Source organism: Carassius carassius, chromosome 8 (assembly GCF_963082965.1).
Source record: "Carassius carassius chromosome 8, fCarCar2.1, whole genome shotgun sequence".
Classification (NCBI taxonomy): domain Eukaryota; kingdom Metazoa; phylum Chordata; class Actinopteri; order Cypriniformes; family Cyprinidae; genus Carassius; species Carassius carassius.
The window spans coordinates 16,494,597-16,517,604 of NC_081762.1; the positions used below are offsets into that span (position 1 = coordinate 16,494,597).

Genomic DNA, 23,008 nt, shown 5'->3' on the forward strand with positions numbered 1-23,008 from the left:
AGCACCAAAATAGCATATTTGATGATTTCTGATGGTTGATTTGATGATGTTCTGATGAAAGCTAGAATAATGGCTGCTGAAAATTCGGCATTGCATCACTGGAATAAATAACATTTTAAAATATATTTAAATAGAAAAATATTCTTTTAAATTTGTTTTTTTTTTCTCAATATTACTGTTTTTATTTTATTTTATGATAAATATATGCCACCTGTCAAACATCCAAAATATGCCTGTATTCATATTCAAAATACAATATTGCACAATACAGATGTCCCATTTCTATGCCAAAATGAGTGCCTGATGCTTTCTGCTCCCATAATGCACTGTGCAGCCATTATAGTGCACTGTAGTCCCTGATGTCGCTTCCTGTCCAAATGCATTAGGTTACTTTATACTGTACATGTGCAAGTGAAGTTCTTTTTAAATGATAGACATGGGATATGTGGAGGTAATGGTGACTAATGGTCACATACAGTGCAAGGTCTGTGCGGCACATGCTTGTGACTCCAGTGAGCGTTTATGTTTGTGTAAGTTTTTGGGCGCCAGGTGCTTTACTCAGCGTGACTGAGCCAGATTTTTGTGTTAAAGCACAGTTGAGCAGGCAAATCTTTGACACACCTCCTGCTCTCCCTGCTCTGTAAATAATCATCATCTCCTGTGAGCCTGCTGGAGTTCTCAATGCTCGTTCTGTCTGGCAGAATATTAAAGGGGAAGTGTTTCCTGCTTATCTTAAAATACTTTTCCCAGTGTAAAACTACAAGTAAGCCATTTATACAACAATGACAGATGGGGACAGTGAGAATAAATGTGGTGAAAGTTTGGAAATTATGTGAAAATGTATTTATTTATTTTTATTATTACTATTAATAGTAATATAGCAGTAGTAGTAAGTAGCATTTATTATTATTATTATAATTAAACATAAAATGATTGTTTCCTATTGTTAAATGGCAAAGCTAAATTTACAAGCTGATTTACTGCTCAAGAAATATTTCTTATTATTAGTGTTGAAGTGTTTATATAGAATATAAATATTTTGTGGCATTATAAATGTATTTTTAATCAGTTTATTGTGTCCTTTCTGAATTTGCATTTTTTTATATATAAAAAATACTTACTGACACCAAACTTTTCATCAGTAATATACTATATATCTGGAACTGATTGGATAGTGAAAAATGGTCACCGCATATGACTGCGAGTTTACTTAAACAACTATTTAGCTACTGTATTTTGCACAGACAGTGACAGCTGAAACTCAAGTTATAATATATTGATTCAAGTTGACACAAATTTAGTCTTTTTCGAATAATTTACATTGATTAATCAATCACAGTAAGAGCAGGAACATGCAGGAAAGTAAACAGGGATGATGCAGATTTAATTTTGACTCTAAAATGGGATAATTTGCCTAGTTAAATAGAAAATGTCTCAATTTCTGTTTTATCTGAGCATATATATATATATATATATATTTATTTATTTATTTATTTTTTCATTTTCAGTTACAGTGAGTTTCTGAAAACAGTAACATCAATTTACATAAACGTGACACTTGTTCAGGTTCACACATCACATCCTCTCACTGTTAATACTGAATGTTTGTTAGTGAATGTACAGTATATCGGTGTTTATGTGTTTGCGATTGTCTTAGTCTTGCTGCCCTTCAGTAACAGAGATTTGCCACACCATCTGGACACTTACAAAGTGGACATATAACAAAATAAATACTGAGTTTGCATACTGAATAAATAAACAAGAATAAATAAAACAAGAATGAAACAGTTATGTTTCAAGAGAGTCACAAAGTACATATGATAATACAACCATTGTATCTTTGCTTAATAATGGTAAATTAATATGGTAATCATTCAAGAGGATCATGGTACATTTCTCGGTACATTTCAATGAGATACCATGTCGTTTGGGCAGGGTTTCATTGTTCTTTCATGGTTTTATTATGTAACATATTATTATTATTATTATTATGTATTTATGCAAAAGCTTTAATAATAGGGATTCTATGAATATAAATATGAATATAAACTATGGTAGCTAATACTTAAGAATATTGTGTCATTAACATGCTTTTTTACACAATACCACATCAATACTGTGTTTTTTTGCATATGGTACCATGAGACTGTTGTCCCTAAAACTGTGCTAATTTAGAGGATTGGCTGTCAGGGACAACAATCATTATACTTAAACTTTCATAGTACTGAAAAATATGCATACATATATTTCACAGAAGTCACAATTTACCAATCAGAATGACCAGAGACAACCAAACTCAACCTCCAACATAAAGGTTTTCAGTCAACTAGCATATTTTCTTCAGACTAAGGAAATCAGGTCGTTTTGTGAAAGATACCAGAAGTCTGTTTGGGAAGAATGATGTCAGATCCTCTCCAATTTATTTTGAAACAAACAACGAGCAGCAATCTGCTTTGTCTTTGTCTGGATGCATATAAAATCACCATCTGCCACATATTACAATACGTTTAATTTGGGATTAATTCAAAGCTAATGCAAACCAGAAGTGTATAAATACTATAAATGGCATGGAGCAACACCAAATTCCTTAGACAATCACAAATGGCTTTTTTTTCTTTTTCTTTTTTTTTCATGCATGGGAAGGGAGAGTAAAATTCCAATTCGATTGATAAATGGGCCCCATGTAAAGATGAACTTGACAGTGAAATGTGCAGGTGACACGCTGTTTTCTGCAACAAAGGGCTAGTGAATTAAAACCTGATGCCAATTTATAAACATGACAGAGTGGAGAGCAAGGGATGACAGCATGCTGTGCCTTATTTTCCATCATCGTCTCACGGCTGCAACATAAACTATCACAATTTGGCTGTAAAAATTTCACTGAAAATGAAAAAATATTTGAAGACAGCATTTATTTATTTATTTATTTAGTATTTTGTTTGTTTGTTTCAGTAACAAAAAGTGTTTTACTGTTGACAGTTATTAGCCAAAGTTTAGTTCTTTGCAATAAACATTTTAATGGCATTTAGTGGTGTTTGTCTGGTAATTATGAGCGTAATTATAAAAATAAGTTCTATCTATCTATCTATCTATCTATCTATCTATCTATCTATCTATCTATCTATCTATCTATCTATCTATCTATCTATCTATCTATCTATCTATCTATCTATCTATCTATCTATCTATCTATCTATCATCGTCTATCTGTCTACACACAAACACTGTGTGTGTGTGTGTGTGTGTGTGTGTGTGTGTGCGTGCGTGCGTGTGTGTGTGTGTTTGTATGTATGTATCTATATGATACATTTTTAAGCTACATTTTTAAATCCTTCTTTTTGCTGATTTTGGTTTGATTTGGTTTGTTTATTTATATAGCACTGCTTTACATAGTATCAGTACAAAAGCAGTAAACAGACAGTAATAAAAGATACACGTATTAACCAATCAAACATCATAGGCACCACATTTGCCCCATACAAGTTTTGCTATTGTAGGCTGCCAGAACTAAGTGAGCTTTCAGCAGGTTCCTGAATACTGAAAAAAACGTAGCAGATCTAATAGATAAAGGCAACTCATTCGATAATCTTGGTCCTATAACTGCAAAAGGCGGTTTGTCCTTGGAACTGTAAGTAGTTTTTGGTTTTCGGACTGCACTGCTCTAAGGGGATTATAAGGAATCAACAGATTATAAGGTACATAGGGGCCTTATTATTTAAAGCTTTATATACAAACATTAAAATCTTATATTTGATTTGATTGATTTGATATTTGAATCTAAAATTAATGGGGAGCCACTGTAAATTTGCTAAAACTGGTGTAATGGAATCAGATTTATTGACCCTCTTTAAAAGCCTCGTCACCTTTTGCACAGATTTCAGGTGTGTCAGAGATGCAGCCGAGATACCACCATATAGAGAATTACAAAAATCAAGATGTGATAAAACAAAAGTATGAATGATTCTATCAAGGTCTACATCTGATAAGAAAGGTTTAGTTTCTGCTAAAAGACGCAGATGATAAAAGTAGGCCCGCACCACCAAATTGATTTGCTTTTCCATTTTTCATTCATGCTCAATTATGAAACCTAAATTTCGTACCAACGTTTTACAGTACAGTGCCAACCTGCTCGAATCTAAAAGGACATTGGCAAATTAATGTGACTGGCAAAATACAATGACCTCTGTTTTGTACTTGTTTAACATAAAAAAAAGGCATCCAGTTTTTAACATAGTTTAGGCAAACTAACAGAGAATCCAAAGATTTTGTTGGGTGCCTTAGTGGCAAATACAGTTGAGTATCATCGGCAAAACAATGGAATGATACTCCATGCTTTCTAAAAATGCTACCGAGTGGGAACAAATACAAAGAAAAAGGTGTGGGAGATAAAATAGACCCTTGTGGCACACCCCACAAAAAGGTGTTTTTTTGGTTAAAGTCAAATTTCCATAATTGCCTGAAAAATATCTATCACTGACAAAGGATCTAAACCATTTCAAGACCATGTATTTTAAACCTACTCTGTGTTCCAGACAAGAGATAAGGATATTATGGTCAATCATGTCAAATGCTGCGCTGAGATCCGGCAGCACTAAAATCACAAAATCACATCATCTCCTTTATCTAGAGCTAGAAAAATATAATGTATCACTTTCAACAGCCAATGCTGTGCTATGGGCTACTTTAAACCCAGATTTAAACATTTTTACTATATAGTGTACATTTATAAATGAAAGTTATTGTAGTAAAACTACTTTTCTAAAATTTTCGAGACAAAAGTCAGTTGTAAAATAGGTCTATAATTCTTCATATCATCGGGGGCCAGATTTGGCCGTTTCAACCTGGGAGTCACCACATCATGTTTAAACTCTTTTGGGCATGAGCCCCCAAGCAAGCTTTTGTTAATCAAATGTACTCAAAGATGTACAGTCGACACCTCCTTTAACAAATAACTAAGCATCATATCATTCACACAAAAGATGGGTTTCAGGTAACAGGCTGAAACTCCCTGTAGCCCCTGATGGAATCGGGAACATTGATCAATGATCTTTTGACTGAAGAAATATAAAAACTCCTCGCAGGAAATCAGTGGGGACTGTTGGTATAAACTATTCAATGGATTCATAACAGAGTTTATGATGGAAAACAAGAATTTCAGTTTATTAGCATTAGCCCTAATGGTGTTAGAAAAATAAGTATTTTTGCATCACTTGCAGCTTTCTGAAACTCAGATAACGAATCTCTGAAGGATTCATAGAGGATTTGAGCTTGCTCTTTTTTCATCTTCTCTCTGTCTGCCTACATTGTCTTTTGAGGGAGCGAGTCAATTCATTTAACCAGGGATTTATTTTGGATTTATGTTTTCTTGATCTTAGCGGAGCAATACAGTCCATTATACTGACACATGTTGATTTTAGCAGAGACCAGTGTTCATCAACACCTAAAAGCAGCAGAGAAGATTCCAGCCTTAAGAGATTGCACTTGGTTTTGAATAGCACAGTAAACTCAGCATTTGAAATAGCATGTAATTGCCTTGACCAACCCAAGGAGTCTTTTAAAAATACAGGTTGGATGGTAGTAGAAGTATTAAATGTGATAAGCATATGATCAGAAAAAAAAAACTACCCAAAAACCTTTAAATCTTCAATTTGCAGATTATGGGTTAGAACCAGATCTAATTTATGGCCTTGATTGTGAGTATGGCTATTTACCCATTGTACCAGGTTGAAAGATTCAATCAGATTTACTAAATCACTTGCAAGTATGTCCTTACCACAGCAAATATTCACATTAAAATCACCCAAGAGCAAAAAGTGATCATACTTCATGGACATTTATCTCAAAAAAACAAAAAACAAAACACCTTTCAGAGAATTCCTGGACAAACAGTCTGTTTGGTTTCAGTGGCCGATAGATTAAGCCAGCCATCACCGGGTTTTTAGCTGCTATTTGAAATTTGAAATTTGAATTGAAATTTGAAATAGCTATTGTTTTAACTCTTTAATGGATAGAAGGTTTAAAAGCATTTATTTGATATAAATTGATATATATTATATATATATATATATATATATATATATATATATATATATATATATATATATATATATATATATATACACATATGTACATATATATATTTATAATTATTATTATTATTATTATACATCTTCACTTCCACTTTTGATCAATTTAATGCATCCTTGATAAATAAAAGTATTATTGACCCAAAACTTTTAAAAGGTAGTTTATGTTTTAGAGATCATACCCAAAATTGAACTAAATCTAATTTCTTCTTTTTATATGTGTATTTTTGTGATCGTGTAACTTCCTTTTAGGTCTCTCCGGGTTCTATGTTACTGATGCAAGTTGTGGAAGATTTCATTCATCTAATTGGAGAGGCTCAAAAGCCGTTCCAGAGCTTTCTGGTTGTCACCAACAACCTCAGTAAGTTCCCATGGTATCCACTAAAAAAAGCTCATGGTGGCCTGCAATGAACATAACTTAAAGGAACATGCATAAGGAGTTTAATATTTGAACCTTCAATACTATTAATCTGTCTTTTTCTGGTTCTGTCAGTAATCACCATCCAGCGAGAACCGGTTTCGGCTGTTTCCAGTGACATAAATTTCCCCATGAAGGGGAGGAGAGGGATGAAAGACTGGGCACGTTCTGCAGATGACAAACTCTTCATCCCCAAAGAAGTCTTCACCCTGTCTTCTGATGGTAAGTGATATAAAATGTGTTGGGTTAGTGCATGTTGAGTGATAGTGATCTTGCAGGTTTGATTCCAGCTTGAAATATTTTCTAATCTTGCCACTGTCTTACTGTTATCCTAGACAGAGGCAAAGCGTTTTAGTTGTGCCTAAATGTGATATATACAATGTGTAAATATACACTATTGTGTGGGTTGTGTTTTCAATTATCATGTTGTTTTTGTGGTAACAGTATGTGAGTTGCACTGAATTTCTGCGTGCAGCTTCATCATTGTTATTAATGAGATCCTTTGGTATCAGCAGTGGTTCTGAGTGTCCCGTCAGGGTTCTGCTACTTAATGTGTGCTGCTCTGGTATCCTAGCATGTTATGGTTCTCTCTTCTCTTTCAAATTTAAGGGTTTTAAACATCTTTCTTCTGTACTTTTGCCATCCCTCCTAGAACGCGTATGCACTGCCAAGGTTTGAGCATTGAATCCGCATTAAAATGCGGGAATGAGTCACCAAAATCAGTGATGCTCAACAGACTTTACATTGGATGTCTAGCAGCAACCAAATACAGTTTCAAAATCGTTTGACTTGTTAAATTGAGTTTTGATGATTTCATGCTCTTGGCAGCCATCTATTCACTGCACAGAATGCATTGTGGTTAGCACAGACTATTTTCTTATTGATTGCACCCATATTTATGTAGTCTGGATTATATTTTATTTTACCTTGTGTAGTTTTGTAAGTGAGTTTGGAGGATAAAAGCATTTCACAGTCAGACGGTCTGTCCATCTATGCAAGTCTTCTACAGTATGACAGACAGAACTTGTGCCAGGAGATTTAATTTGAGAAATGTAAATACCAACAACAAAAGATATGGGAAATGGGAACCTTTCTTTTAAAAGCTGAGAAGCTTAAAGGGATAGAACTGTTGTCATTATTTATTCACCCTCATGTTGTTTCAAGCCTGTATATGTTTCTTTCTTATGTTGAACATAAAAGAAGATATTTTGGAGAATGCTGGTAATCAAAGATGCTAATGGCCCCTATTGACTTCCATAGCATTTCTTTCCCTACTATGGAAGTCAGTGGGGACCAACAACTGTTTGGTTCTTTAAAATTCTTCAAAATGTCTTATTTTGTGTTTAGCATAAGAAAGAAGCTTATACAAACTTTTTTTGGGTGGTGTGAACTATTCATTTTAGTTATGTAAGACTATATATTATATTATATATTATTATATATATAAGACTATATATAATAATATGGCTATTCATTATTGTTAGCTAATTAAATACGCATTGTTTTTTTTTTCTGTCAAAACAGTCCTGGCTGCAACTTTTGGGTCATAATTGTACCTGAATTCACTTGAAAACAGGAGTTAAGGAATAGGACAAACAGAAATGCTTTCCTCCTCATAGTATTACTATTAACAGTTTTTATGATCATGCTGAAACGTTTTTAGAGAAAATATTATGTTTCTCAGGGGAATGCAAAAGTCATGTTTTTTTGCAAGCGAACACAAATCTAACATTGAAATTAAACAAATTTCTTCTCCTATTTCATATTTTCTCTGTAACCATGTCAGCTTCTGTATTAATAAGACCTGTAAAATATTTTGTTAGCACGATTTGAGCAAATTCTATTGCTCCATTGTCTTTAGATTTTATTGCTAATTTGCCACATGCTATTCAAACATCTTTCCTCATTCAAGTAGATATAGGAGCTGTAATTATATACCCATTTCCTGCAATGAAATTAGCTACCAAGATGGCCGTCAATTGTCGTTTTCTGTGTGTACTGCATTTGCATTTATTCATTTAGCTGACGCTTTTATCCAAAGCGACTTACAATTGCTATATATGTCAGAGGTCGCACGCCTCTGGAGCAACTAGAGGATAAGTGTCTTGCTCAGGGACACATTGGTGTCGCACAGTGGATTTGAACCCGGGTCTCTCACACCAAAGGTATGCGTCTTGTCCACTGCGCCAACACCACCCCCAAAAATTCTTAGCAGCATTAAGCTGTGGCACATACAGCCATGTTTAGCTGACTGCGGAGAAGAACTGAATTCAATCAGTCAGTGGTTTGGGAAGAGACAGAGAACACGCTTGAGAGAATAGGAAGAATAAATGGGCCAATGAAATCATAGTGATCTGCCACCATGACAGGCACTCAGTCCTAAGACTTCTAAAGATAGGGGGAAAACGAGAGATATTCTGCCTGAGAGAATGAAAACACAGGATGTGGGCAGGGAAGAGCTGCTTTGAAGGCTGAAGAGAATGCTGAATGAAATGAGAAAGAAACAAATGGACATCAAACAAGAAATGACCATTATTGCTAGTGTCTCGTTGAGGGTCTCAACAACTCCAGGCTAAACCATTAAAGACCTGCCTGCCCGTGCAGGACCGCCCAGCAGGAAATAACAAACACTGCCTGTCTCGACACACTCCCCATTCTGCCCACTGCCATCAGAGATAAGATGGCACCCTGGGCAGAGCTTTGTCCAGAACGGTTTTCTATTGAAAAAGGAAAGGTTCATCAGGACCCTTTCTTAAAATAGCATTGTTGAAGTGATAGCTCAGAGAATAGAGGGAAGATAGAAGTCAGGCTCCATTCAGACCAGACCAACAGGGCTTGCTGTGTGATTGTTATCTATTAACTCATAGTTTAACATGCAGTCAGAAGTGCTCTGGAGCTGACTGGCATTTGATTTGCTGAGTCTGATGAGAACTGCAGTATTGCTGGATGAGTCATCGCGTTTGTCCTGTGACATCCATGTTCTCAGTGAAGGGACGATGCACGACTCCCTTTATTCCTCCTTTGACAGAAAAAAGAGCTAAAAGAGTCTGTTTTGTTAGTCTTTTGAGATTTGGGGCATTAAATTAGACATGACATTGGCTGATTTTAGTTATTTTTAGCACATAATGGTCCAAAATAGAACTACCATTAAAATTAATGTGTCTGTCTGAGAGTATCATTCAACGACATGCAGTGTTTTTTTGGGGGTTTTTTTGTTTACTGTACTGAAGACAAAACAAATTAAGATATTATAATGTAATAATATTTGTATCATATATATATATATATATATATATATATATATATATATATATATATATATATATATATATATATATATATAAACGCATCAGTGCTGATATTATTAACAAAAAATAAATAAAATTAAACTATATACTATATTTCTATAAAACTATAACTCCCTTGCCAACAAACTATATATATATATATATGTATATATATAAACTTTAATACTTAAGTTGAAGTATTAAAATCATTAAAACTAATAAAATAGATAAAAAGATGAAATCTGAATTAAATATGACAACATATAACAATAACTAAAACCTCAAATGAAACAGAAAATAAAAAAAATCTTAATTATATAAAAAATATAGATCATAAATCATAGAACAAATCATTAAAAAGATACAGTATTTAAAAAAAAAGTTAAACATTTAATAAATGTTCTAATGTTCTAACCATAAACAACTTTGGAGAGGTACTGAACAAATATATGCTAATGAGATTATTCACTCGTACTTTGTGACATGCGTATTCTTTTGCATCAGAAAGTATGCATATTGTGTTCAGTGATTTTAACAGGCTCTATTCAAGCTAAATTATTAAACCTAAAATTTCATAATGTCAGTGGAAATTGCAACAGTGATTCAGCCATGCTTGGCCGAGTTTCTCTTCATGAAATTTGCAGTAAAATCAGGGCCTCTGAAGTGCCTTAGAACAGGGCTAAATGTTCATTTTCCACCTCTCTATGAACTTTGAATAACTGTGAGGACTTTCAGGGCCACATGAGAACAACAGAGCAATTAAATGTGGACTTTAGGTCTGTTACATCACCAATTACTGTATCACTTTCATTTTGTGTCAGAAGCATGTCATCCATATGTGAAATATGATGGCATTTATTCAGGGACGAGTCTCTCTGGAGGCTCACAGCGTTTCGAGGAGAAGAAGAATTGGATGAGACTGAGGAGGGATGGAGAAAAAAAGAGGTATTTGATAAATAGTGTTTCAGAAAAGAACAGATGATGAGGTTCATGTGGAGGCAAGGCACTCGTGCAGAGGAGAAAACAAAACAAATGATATGAAAAGCACAGAGAAGTGTGCTGCTGAAACTGATCTATGGAGCCAGTGGGGAGGAGTGGACAGATGGCCTGGGAACACAATCAGTGTCATATCTCTATGAATCCCCTCCTTTCTGTGTCTTTTAAATGTTAGGCTTTGTACTGACTCTCTCTAAGAGTTTTCTTAAATACTCTTCCTTTATAGTGTGCTTTGTTTTAGGTTCCTTCAGCTGGAGCTGCATATTATGATCATAAAATTGAGATGTGTGTTTTTCCTCCATATATGAATATGAGGATGTGGACCAGTGACATGATGCTCAGTTTTTTTTTTTTCTTTCTATGTATTAATGTACAAAGAAATAGATTAAACACTTAAATGAGAAATGTTATATTTTAAATGTTACATTTTATATTCTGCTTTATGTTTTCGGAGCTGCATATAATCGTGTGGTGTGATGTGGTTTTTTTCCCTTCATATTTGATTTTAAGCATATAGATCAATGTTCAATGTTTTTCTTATGTATTAATTTATTTAAAAATACAAAAGCTAAAATAAAATAACATGAATATTAAATTAAATACATAAACTTATATGAAAATGCAGTTTGCCCATACATAGATTTTCCCTTCTTTTTATGGTTAGATTCCTTTGGAGATTTGATCTGGGAAATTTAGATTTTGACACTTTAACCCTTTCTGTCGCGTAGAATCAGACGACACACCGTATTTTGTCATTGGAGCGATCCTGTACCGCACCCTCGGCCTCATAATGCCCCCACCAAAGTAAGTCCAGTGTTTGAGTATGTGAGAATGCATTTGTTTGTGTGTTTTAATACATTTTTGATAGCACTTTTAAGGACAAAACGTTTCTGTTTCTCTGCATATGATTGACACCAGCTGGCAGAGACAATGGACAATTATCAAAATTGAAAGTGGAACTTAAGCCTGTGTAGAAATGAGCTTATATGACTAAGATGCTTATTTGGAGGTCTTGACCGTACCCTTTATATTCTTTTGTGAGGTCAACAGTTCATAGTGCTTCATACAGGATTAACCGTGGTTAATCCGGTAAAGTTTGCCACCCTTTTGTAGGCTCATTGTACTGCCACACCGTCTTCTGCTTTAGTTTTAAACAGCAGCCTAAAATGGACATACAGTGCTGTCTATTCCTAGAATACCTCCTCTTCCTGCTCCAGCTGATCACGTGATCCATCCCATGGATGTTCTGATGTTGTGTGTAAACCTTATCAAACTGACTCAGCCGTTCTCACAGAGATTGACACAGGGAAAATATTTTTTTTTTTTATTTTTTTTTTTTTTATATGTGATTAGATTTCTCTTGTGGCCCAGTGACATAATCATATTTATTTTAATACATATGTTTTTTTTTTTTTAAATACTACATTTATGTATATTAATTCATTCTTCTATTTATAATGTAATGCATTTTTTCCCTGTACATGTGCATTTTTTTTTCGTGACAAGTTAACAAAATTACAAAAAAATATTTCTGATGTCTCAAAATAAAAACAACATTTAATTAAAAAAATGTATATCACTGAGAAAATTTAAAATACTTCATTATCTTAAATCTCATATAGTAGCTCAGGTTTTACAAGAACAGTTTTTACATACATACATTTTGTTCATATTCATAATGTCACACATCATTTGTACTCTGAGTGTGGACATAAAGAACACTTACAGAAAATAATCACACCGTGCACAGTTAGGGATAGCGCGAGGCTACATTTTTAGATATTCCATGTAACTGTATTGTCATTGCCCTCAGAGTATCCACTACTGAGAGCCTGTCTGTATTGAGAGAAAGGAGATAAGTGTAATTAAGCTGATTCGTGCAGCTGACACTGAGGGGTATGTAGAGACTTCTCTTCTTCTGCTCAAGCCCTGCTGGGGTCTGTAGTTCACTGTCCAAACTCACTGAGCATGTCAGAGCCCTCAACCCTGACGAGAGACACATGAGTGTGCCGACAAACGCCGCTTGTTGTCTCTTTCTATTATGAGCCGTGTTAGAGGCACGGGTATCCAGGTCATTGCTCCTCAGAGAGGTTGATTGTGACGGAGCTCATTGAATATGTATGGGATTAAGGCTATTTGTTTGTTTTTGGTCTGCTTTTGCTGTTGTTTCTCATTAATTTTCTGCCCAGAGCACACATCCTTGATCTCGCTGCCCCATGGGGAGCTAACCTGCACGATTTGTTTGTGACAGAATGTAACTCCCTGTGACCCAACTCGATAAGTTTTATCTCTCTCCGTAACACACAAACAAACACACACACTCACACACACAAAAAATAGATGGATTTGCTTAGCACAGTATGGTCCAAAATAGCTCTGCCAATGGATTTAACACACACACACACACACTCACACACACACACACACACACACACACACACACACACACACACACACGGTGGCACACAGTCATTGTATCATGCTCTGTCATGGAATACCTGCCAGGGTTGTGAGCCATTCAGATTTCAGTTGAAATATATTCACTGCAGTAAGTGTACATTATAATCCTAACCAGTATTTGAAATGCCACCAATAGAGATTTTTATTTAATTTATGTTTTTTATGTTTTTTACTCTTTTTTTTTGTTAAAAAAATCAACAACAAATTTAATATATAAAATAATAATAATAAATAAATCTGTTTTTATGTAAATTATTTTGGTAATATTGAACCTAGTTTAGAGTCTCAAGTCTCTGGGGCATATTTGTAGCAATAGCCAAAAAAAAACCTGCATGTGTAAAAAATTAAAGATTATTCTTTTATGCCAAGCATCATTAGGATATTAAGTGAAGATGATGTTCTATGAAGATATTTTGTACATTTCTCGGACAAATAAAAAAAAAAAATTCTCAGACAAATATTGTCCTATCCTAACAAACCATAAATCAATGAAAAGCTTATTTATTCAGCTTTCAGATTATTTATAAATTGGAATTTAAAAAAATGTACCCTTATGACTGATTTTGTGGTATATGGTCACATGTGTAATCAGTTGTCTGGAAATTAATATGTAGAATTAGCAATATTTTCAAATAACTAATTGTTTCATGAAAATTTGTCAACTAATCAACATTCTCTGATGTGTGACTGTGTTGAATTTCTTTGAATTGGCATTTTGAATTTCATAATTTTGTCATTTCAATTCCATTTCCAATTGAGCATTCTGTGGCTATGGCCAATTCAATCTTGAAGGGAGCCAGTTCTTACATTCTAAATGTTGCCCAGCCTTGATACTATTGGTAGATGTGAAATGTAGTCAGTTTTGGATCTAACTCTCTCTATGTTCCTTCCTGACAGAGATCCATTCGTGATCAGCTCGAAGATTCTGACTGTGACGGTGCGTCCCTTACCCAAGCCCACCGAGCCCTTGGTATCAGTGGAACTCGCCCCTTTGCTCAATGTAAATACTTTATACTTTTATTTATATTTTAACAGGCTTTAATATCAAATGCCTCAACAAAATATGCATATTTCATTACAATATACTTTTGATGTACCTTTTCCTAACTGAATCACTTGGGTGACTAGTTGTAGCACTTTTATTTTCTTACACATTATCATACAAAAGTTGGGGTTGGTAAACTTTTGCTGTTGTTGTTGAATGTCTCTTCTGCTCAGCAAGACTGCATTTATTTGATTAAAATGCAGTAAAAAGATTAATATTGTGAAATGTTAACAATATATATACATATTGGTTTCCTATTTTAATGTTTTAAAATGTAATTTATTCCTGTGATGGCAAAGCTGAATTTTAAGCAGTCATTACTCCAGTCTTCAGTGTCAAGTGATCCTTCAGAAATCATTAAAAAAAAACTTAAATATCAAATATTCTCATAAATAAATACTTAACATTGATAACAGTGTGCTGCTGCTATTTTTTTATTTTTGTAAGTTTAAAGGTACAGCAGTCTTTACCTTAACTTTTGATCAATTTAATGCATCCTTGCAGAATATGGGTGTTTATTTCGTTTTAAAAATTCTTACAGACCCAATGAACTTACATTATGAAGGGTAGTGTATTCAGAATAGAGGAATATTTTCACATATGTTCAGCATTTTCGTCACACTTTATTTTAGGGTCCAATTCTTGCTAATAACAAATCATTAACTACAACATTTGCCTCAATAAACTCCTAATTTGATGCTTATTAATAGTTATTAAGGTAGTTGTTAAGGTTTTGGGTAGGATTAGGGATGTAGAATATGGTCATGCACAATATGTGCTAATAAACAGCCAATGTGTTAATAATCGACATGCTGATAAGCAACTAGTGAGAACTGATCCCTGTACTAAAGTGTTAACGAACTTTCATTTCACATAGTTTCTGCCTCCTTATATACTGACAAACTGCCTCGGATGCAGTGAGCACAGACTTCTAGTACAGTAAGTCTGTTTGAACACCATAATCAGACACGAAATACATTTCTGTTGAAATGACCCTCTATTAATAATCCTCTGTTATGAATAGAACATCTTTAACAATCCATAAATACACAGGACATAAAGTACGGCACATAAAGGCTCTCAATATTTTATGTGGGGAAAAAAAATGTAATAAAAATGCACCCGCAAGGATATATGCAAAATGCGAAACCTGCAGATTGGATTGTGCATCACTGCAGACTTCAGCTGCACAAAGAACACTGCCAATGTGATATTCCCCTAGTCGTCATGGCAACCTTTACCTGCTGTCTCCTCCATAGAGGCGTGAGTTTTGGGAATGCTGGAGTGGATGTGATTCATTAATGTTTTCTATGCGCGCGTTCCCCTCGTACCGAGGTCGTGCCCTGCTCAGCCATGGTCCTGGTTGAGTCCCATCTGTGTATGAAAGACCTTGGCAGGGGTCAGTGTCCAGATTGTCCAGCAGAGCCCCGGCCGCAGATGTTTGGGACACAGAGTGGGGGGAATCTGAGGCTGTGTGTTGGGACTTGTCCTCTCTTTGTGGACAGCTGCTCTGAGCCATCCTGACCCCCAGAGGCTTCTGGGAAATGGAGGCAGTGCCCTCCAGCTGTGTCATTGGCCGGCTATCCTCCCAATTCATCAGTCTTAACATGGGCTTTCTGGCGTCTACACCGGTTATTGATCACCGATGTCCAAACGCATCCGGCTGTCAGTTTCAAATTGAAATTATGTATTCAATTGCATGTTTTGTTGGTTTTGTTTACCACCTGCGATGACAAAACGGCTCCGGTCATTTGTTCTCATTATAACTGAGAGTACCAATGCCATCTGTATGTGGTGCTGGTAAGTACATTCGAGCCAATCGAATGGCACAAGTCCTTACTGGACACTTAAAACTGGTCTTAGCAAACATATCACAATTATTGAACACCTGCGTGAGTGTTTCTGGACTCATCAGCCTGCTATTCTGTCCTGAAACCCACCGGAGAGGAATGTGTCAACCATCTGTCATTCAGACACTTATTACTTGGTGTCAGCTATCAAAATGTGATTCAATCATTTGATCTAATCCAGTATGTAGCATTGTTTAACCACTTGGGGGCAATGAAATGTTTAAAAATCCTGTATATCATCTGTATCGCGCTGAATCTATCTTCATTGGAAGTATACAACCTCACTGAGACCCTATAACAAGATTTAATTGCCCTCTGAATCTGGAAGTCCTAGTGGGAGTCTGTTGTACCCCTGAAGGTCAGAGGTGATCATTGTTCAGGTCATGAGATCCCATGTGGGACTCTTCTTCCTGAAAAGACATAACAGGCATAACTTTAGCTGAAACAGATTAGTCAATTATAGCAGCTGATTTGTTGAAGAATCAATAATGAGCTGTTCATTCAGCCATGCACCACTGAACCCTGATTAGAGCCTCATACTGGGCATATAAATAGGGCATCATTGCAAACTCTCACAAAACCAATGAAGCTAGAATTAACCTTTGGGGTTTTTTTGTTTTGTTTTTTTGTTTTTATGATTCACGAGTCTACACTCTGGCCTCAAGAATATTTATTTATTTATTTTTTCTGTATTTTTTCTCCTTCCCTCAAACCCCCCACCCCCGCCACTCTTTCTGTTTCTTTATTTAAAGGAAAATGTGTGTGTGTGTGTGTGTGTGTGTGTGTGTGTGTGTGTGTGTGTGTGTGTGTGTGTGTGTGTGTGTTCATATATACTAACATTCAAGTTACCATTCAATATTGTGAAATATTATTACAAGTTTTAACTTTGTGTATTGGCACTCATGAAACATTTATAATTAATGTTGACCCTAATATTATTAATTGTATTAATAATTTAAAAATACTTGTTTTATTTTAATGTTTAATAATGAAAGAATAATTTCAAGAAAAAATATATAATTTTGCAAATACATAAATTGGCTACCCCCAAAACTGGAACATTTAGTAACACTTAAAATATATAAAAATATTATTTATTTATTTAACCAGGAAGGTCCAACTGAGATATAGTATCTTTTCTACCAGGGGGCCTTGGTCAAATGAATATGTTTATATTAGATTTATATTTATATTAGATTTATATTATAATATTTATATTATAATATTATAATAAATATTATACACATTATTTCACCTAGTGGCAGAAATATGGTACATATTTTTTAAGCTAAACATTTCACATAAAGAATAATAATAAATAGATAGATAGATAGATAAATAAATAAATTGCAGCCTATGAAACATATGTTTCTAATAAATTCCCAGTGTTGTGTGTTTGCAGATGCCACCTGGTTTGAATATGTTAAATAAATCAGTAAAAGTCACATATGTTCTCCCACACATCATCTCCCTTCGTACAGACACAATTGCATATAGTATATATGCATTTTATATTCTTTCTGCTGTTCTGCAATGCGACACTATTTGTTTTGTCTTGTTTTGGAGTCATTCCTAACTTTTTCTGGTTTTTCTTTCAGGGCACAACGGATCCTCAGTGTGTTGTCTGGGACTACGGAAACCCGTAAGTCACAAATCTGCATCCGACACACACACACACACACACACACACACACACACAGACACACGCCATATTTCAGATCTCATTTTATATTTATTCAACCCAGTTGAGAGCATTTTGACATCAGTGTTTGTATTTGCATACTCATTAATAATCAGAAGTCTTTGACACTACATTAATTGAATTAGTGAGCTGAAATTTGAATCATTCTTCTCTCCTCATGCGTTAAAGTGAGTATTTGACACCCAATTCCCAGTTTTCAAAACACAATGCATTCAATCTCATGATCTGATTGTCTTGTGAATCGATCCCATCCAAAAACCTGTCAGCCGTCACGGCAGGAGCTTTATTACTGCATTGTCTTAAAAAATCTAAACAATGTTGCTTTTCCTGGGAGATCTCTGCTTATGAAATCACATGCGTTGTGCTGTTTCACTCTGTAGTACCCTATGAAGTGAACACAGTCTACCTTTAACTGTGCTTTCAGGTTCTCAAAACTACTCCTCCTACTGGCAGAGCTCGTAACAAGCATCTCTCAGCCTAGATGTAAAAAAAAAAAAAAAAAAAAAAAAGGCAAACAATAGTGTGTGTTTTTTCTTATTTTGACTTCATCTTGATGACGTAATCATGTCTGTTTATATGCTTTGGTTGCGTCTTTGTGCCTGTTTATTAAGGAGCTTTGAGAGTGCCGCATGTATTCTAGTTCTGTTTGTATATGCGTCGGAAAACATCTGCACTCTGAGTCTGTTTATATCAGGGAGGTGCGATATAAAGAGGTTTTGAAACATCACAAATAAGGTGAGAGAGAAAAGGACAAAAAGAGACGCAAGATGCATTCACACTGACAATGAGATACAGTCATACACTGACAATGAGTGAAAGAGACTGCTGGCGAAGTTTGACCTTCGGCAACTTTGGTCACCATAACTATACACCTTTAAAGTGAGCGACACAGCACAACGAAGTCAAAGCGTCGCTGGTTTTAATAAATGAAGCAGTCTGTGCTACTGACTTTGTTGATTTTGATGGCAGCTGTGCATGACGCACCTGTGGAAACGCTAGAATCTGGTGTGTCCTGCGCGCTCGGCTGCGCCAATATTTCCTTTTGTGTAACTCCCCACTGGCACAGCAACACCTCACGCATCATTAATACGCACCGGGAGGTGGTCGGCACAGCAACAGGCAGGCTAGACAAGAGAGTGGCGGATGGTAATTACTGAAGCAGAAAAACCCTTCTATCTGCAGGCCGCAAAGTCAATTAACGCAAAACCTGATTACCTCTCCCACCAAATTACATTCCAAATCATTCCGAGATGAATGCGCTACTGTGATTAAAAAGTGGTGAGATATAGAGATTTTTATCGTTATATTATAAACCCAAACATGGCAAAATCAATCCTAAAGCCCATCCGGTGGATTCATTGCCCTTTATTCATTATCAGACGCTTAAGGCGGGAGATTGATACTGTACTGTATAGAAGAGAAAATTACAGGCCTTTAGACTTCATAGCTATGTTTTTTTGTCTTTCAATATAGATCTGTTTGTGTTGGCGCTGCTTTTTTTTTTCGCATGCAATTATCTGTTCATTTAAACAATTCCCAGCATCAGACTTTTCAAGATTACAATCTTTTTTCTCTCGCCTCCTCTTTTATTGTTGTCTCTTGTACCACAATAGAATGATTTCTAATTGCTTCCAGCTCACTGTAGTTATTGCACTTTGCCTGTGCATAATCAAGAGAAAACGGTGCAGTCTGCTTTTTCTTCAGTGAATTCATTTAAAGCAACCATCACTGTCTGACGCAGGTTCAATTTCCACGATTAGCTGAAGTGTGTCAGGAGAGAATTGTTCTTAATATTTGCATGTCTTTACATGCACTTTACCCCTCGTGTTCTGTTGAGATTGACTCTATGGGTTCTATGTTCGAGGACGCAGAGAACAGATATGTGCAAAAATAGTAACGTGAAAATTTCAAAATTGTTTCACCTTATTTAATATTTTTTTACTTCATGTTTATTTGGCGAAAATAAATCAAATTAGACTATGTAATAGAAGTGGCATCTGTTTTACCCTAAGTAGACATGCATTAAAAACCCATTTATCTGTTATATACATGTATGTGTGTACGTGTGCGTTTTAGATCTTAATGTTTAAAAAATAGTCTATAATCAGTTTGTGTATGATCATGAAAAGTCAAAAAGTATCATCCTGAAAGAAATGAACAATATTTTGATAACCCTAACCGTAAATGTTTGAAAAAGGAAATTCCCAGTGAGTGATTCCAGATATTTGCAAAACTTTAAAAAAGCATTCACAGTAAAATCTTAGATCAGACATTTCCCAGTGACTCTTTATCCAGTTTTTATTATTACATTTATTCATTCACAAAAGTTTTTTTGAGGCCAAAGTCTTCAAAAACATCTCTGAGAGCTTGGAGAACTTACTGAGAGTGGGAAAAAAAAGCCTAAGTCTGCATGAACTTTGCACTGTGCGTGGCTTATAATCATAAATTCTCTTTTATGTACAGAATGACCTTACCAGAGTTTCCCTTTTAATGTTTTATTTTCTTTCTTCCAAAGCTCACAACTGCCTGGGCTTTACTCTTGTACAATCACATTAAATCACATTTAATCCCTCCAACCCAAATCTAAACCTCCATGGGGCCATTTTAATCACAGCTGGCAAAAAAAGCATAGCACTAAGCAACAAATTGCTTTTGATTATGATAACGTAATGGATGTACTATATAAATGTGTGCACAGTGGCTGAGTGATGTTTTCACAGAAGTGCGGTCGTGCAGCTGTGGCGTGTGTGAATGGATACAGGGGGCTATCAAAATCAGTCTGCGCTTTATTTGTTATCAGTTAATTTGTTTTGAGTGAAGCTGTGTGGAATTTGTTCGCATGTGGAGGATCAAATTGCATGCAGTTAGGACATGTGCTGCTGATGTTTGTGAACAGAGCAAGTTGATGTTTCAGTACATGGGCTAATGGGTATTGATGTTGTTCAGAATTGGTCTTTGCTCATTTGCCTAGAGGGGCCAACATGGTTTTGGCATATTTATTAGCTCAGCCTGGTTGACTGACACATCTAAGCAGTTATAAGAAAGTTGGAACATATTATATGGTATTTTCCAGAGTATAGATATATTAAGGGTTGGAAAGATTTCAAGACCTATGCTCATTGAGGCTTCACATATTTGATTAAAATGCAATGCAAACAGTATTATTTTGAAATGCTATTACAATTTATAATAGCTGTTTTATATTTGAATATATTTTAAAAAGTATTTTAATTCTTTGAGACCAAGCTGAATTTTCAGCAGCCATTGCGCCAGTCTTCAGTGTCACATGATCTGTCACATGATCCTTGATAATCATTATTAATACTGTATATTGATTTGGTGTTGAAGAAACATTCCCTCTTGGACATGAATGTTGAAAACAGTTGTGCTGCTTAATATTTTTGTGTAAAAGATTATACTTTTTTTCAGGATTCTTTGAAAATAGAATAATATTTCTGAAATAGTTAATTTTGTAACTGATATACATGTTTTTACTCAGTTTTAATCAATTTAATATGTCCTTGATTAATAAAAATATTAATTTCTTAAAATCCTTTAAAAAATAGTGTTCAATAGTATATTAATAAAATATTTGTATAATTTAATTTCAATTTAAAATAAAAAAAAGTAAGTTTTGCATTAGATGGCAGAATTTAAATTAAAAAAAAATCTAAAATCTCTGATTTTGATTTATTTTTCCTAAAATTACTAAATTGTAATTTTCTAATATAATACTTAAATGGCATAAAAGGAAATAATACTGGGAGGGAATTTTACTTTTCGTTTCTTAAATTGACGAAATTGATATTTTCAAATATAGTAATTTTTTTATTGCACATAAAAGTGAATAATGTACATCATCAAAGGCAGGCTAATCAGCTCTTGTGTCTTCCTGAAGGGGTTTCATTTGTGATAACGAGCAACTTGGATGTACTTTATCCAACTTTGTACTTAACATGCTCTAGTCCAAACATGTAAATAAATGTAACTAAAATACCAAAGTTAAAACGACTGTATTGTTTGAGAAGAAAGACACCGTGGAAAGCCATGAGAGACATCAATCTAACACAGTATAGGAATTTGGTTTGCCATGGACAAATGTACAGTTTACAGGTCACTGCACAAGATATTTGATGGCAGAATGTTACTATTGACCAATCAGAATCCAGAGATTCCAGAGAGATAATGTAATATAACGTTAACAAACTCAAACACATATTCACACAGGTTCTTCTTCTTTCGGTTGCCTTTAACTGTCCACATTCTGTCTCTGTCTCTCTCTCTCTCTCACACACACTCTTAATTACCCTTCTTACTCTTTCTCTTCTCTCCGTACATTGCTGTGTTTTGCTTCCTGACCTTCGTTTGAAGTGCAACTGGTCTCTGCATGCTTTCTTTCATCTTAATGCCACCTTTCCTTCCAGCTGCCTTACCTCCCCCGATCTCCCTCCCTCGGCTCTCCTTTCCTCCATTTCTCTTTCCTGTGGCCTTGAAGTTCTCTTCTTCACTCTGTGGTTATTTTGCCTTTATTCGCCCTTTTTCCGGTTTTGTTTCATCTGTTGAATCAGCCTGGTCCTCTCTCCTTTTCTGTCACTGTTCCTCTTTGTTGTTCTGTCTCTCTGTGTGTTTCTTCCAGTCCCTCTTTTTCTCTCTGTCTCTCTCTTTATCAGCTAAAGCTAATTGCTAATTTCCAGCAGGTTATGGTGCCCTTTTCAGTGCTGTAGGAAGCCTTTGGTCGCTCCCCATGAAAAGGACAGAGCTTTTAGCACTTCACATGAGATGAGGAGCATGTGTCCCCAAACACACACACACACACACACACACACACACACACACACACACACACACACATACATTTCTGACTTAAAAGTCTAATATTGGAGCAGTTTACATTGCATTTACATGTAATCATTTGGCAGGTGCTTTTATCCAAATCAAATTACAACCCGAATTCCGGAAAAGTTGGGACGTTTTTTAAATTTTAATAAAATGAAAACTAAAGGAATTTCAAATCACATGAGCCAATATTTTATTCACAATAGAACATAGATAACGTAGCAAATGTTTAAACTGAGAAATTTTACACGTTTATCCACTTAATTAGCTCATTTAAAATTTAATGCCTGCTACAGGTCTCAAAAAAGTTGGCACGGGGGCAACAAAT

The 23,008-nt window shown here is 35.1% G+C and overlaps 1 protein-coding gene across 12 annotated transcripts in view; it reads left to right on the plus strand.

Annotated features, from left to right (window-relative positions):
- Window positions 1-23,008, plus strand: part of adgrb2 (adhesion G protein-coupled receptor B2) — a 300,747-nt gene that overhangs the window by 192,877 nt on the left and 84,862 nt on the right. For all 12 annotated transcript variants that reach the window (XM_059556467.1, XM_059556463.1, XM_059556465.1 and 9 more), the window contains 5 exons: window positions 6,339-6,447; window positions 6,580-6,726; window positions 11,516-11,591; window positions 14,145-14,247; window positions 17,741-17,784. In XM_059556467.1, the coding sequence (XP_059412450.1) occupies window positions 6,339-6,447; window positions 6,580-6,726; window positions 11,516-11,591; window positions 14,145-14,247; window positions 17,741-17,784 (479 nt within the window). The remainder of the gene's footprint in view (window positions 1-6,338; window positions 6,448-6,579; window positions 6,727-11,515; window positions 11,592-14,144; window positions 14,248-17,740; window positions 17,785-23,008) is intronic.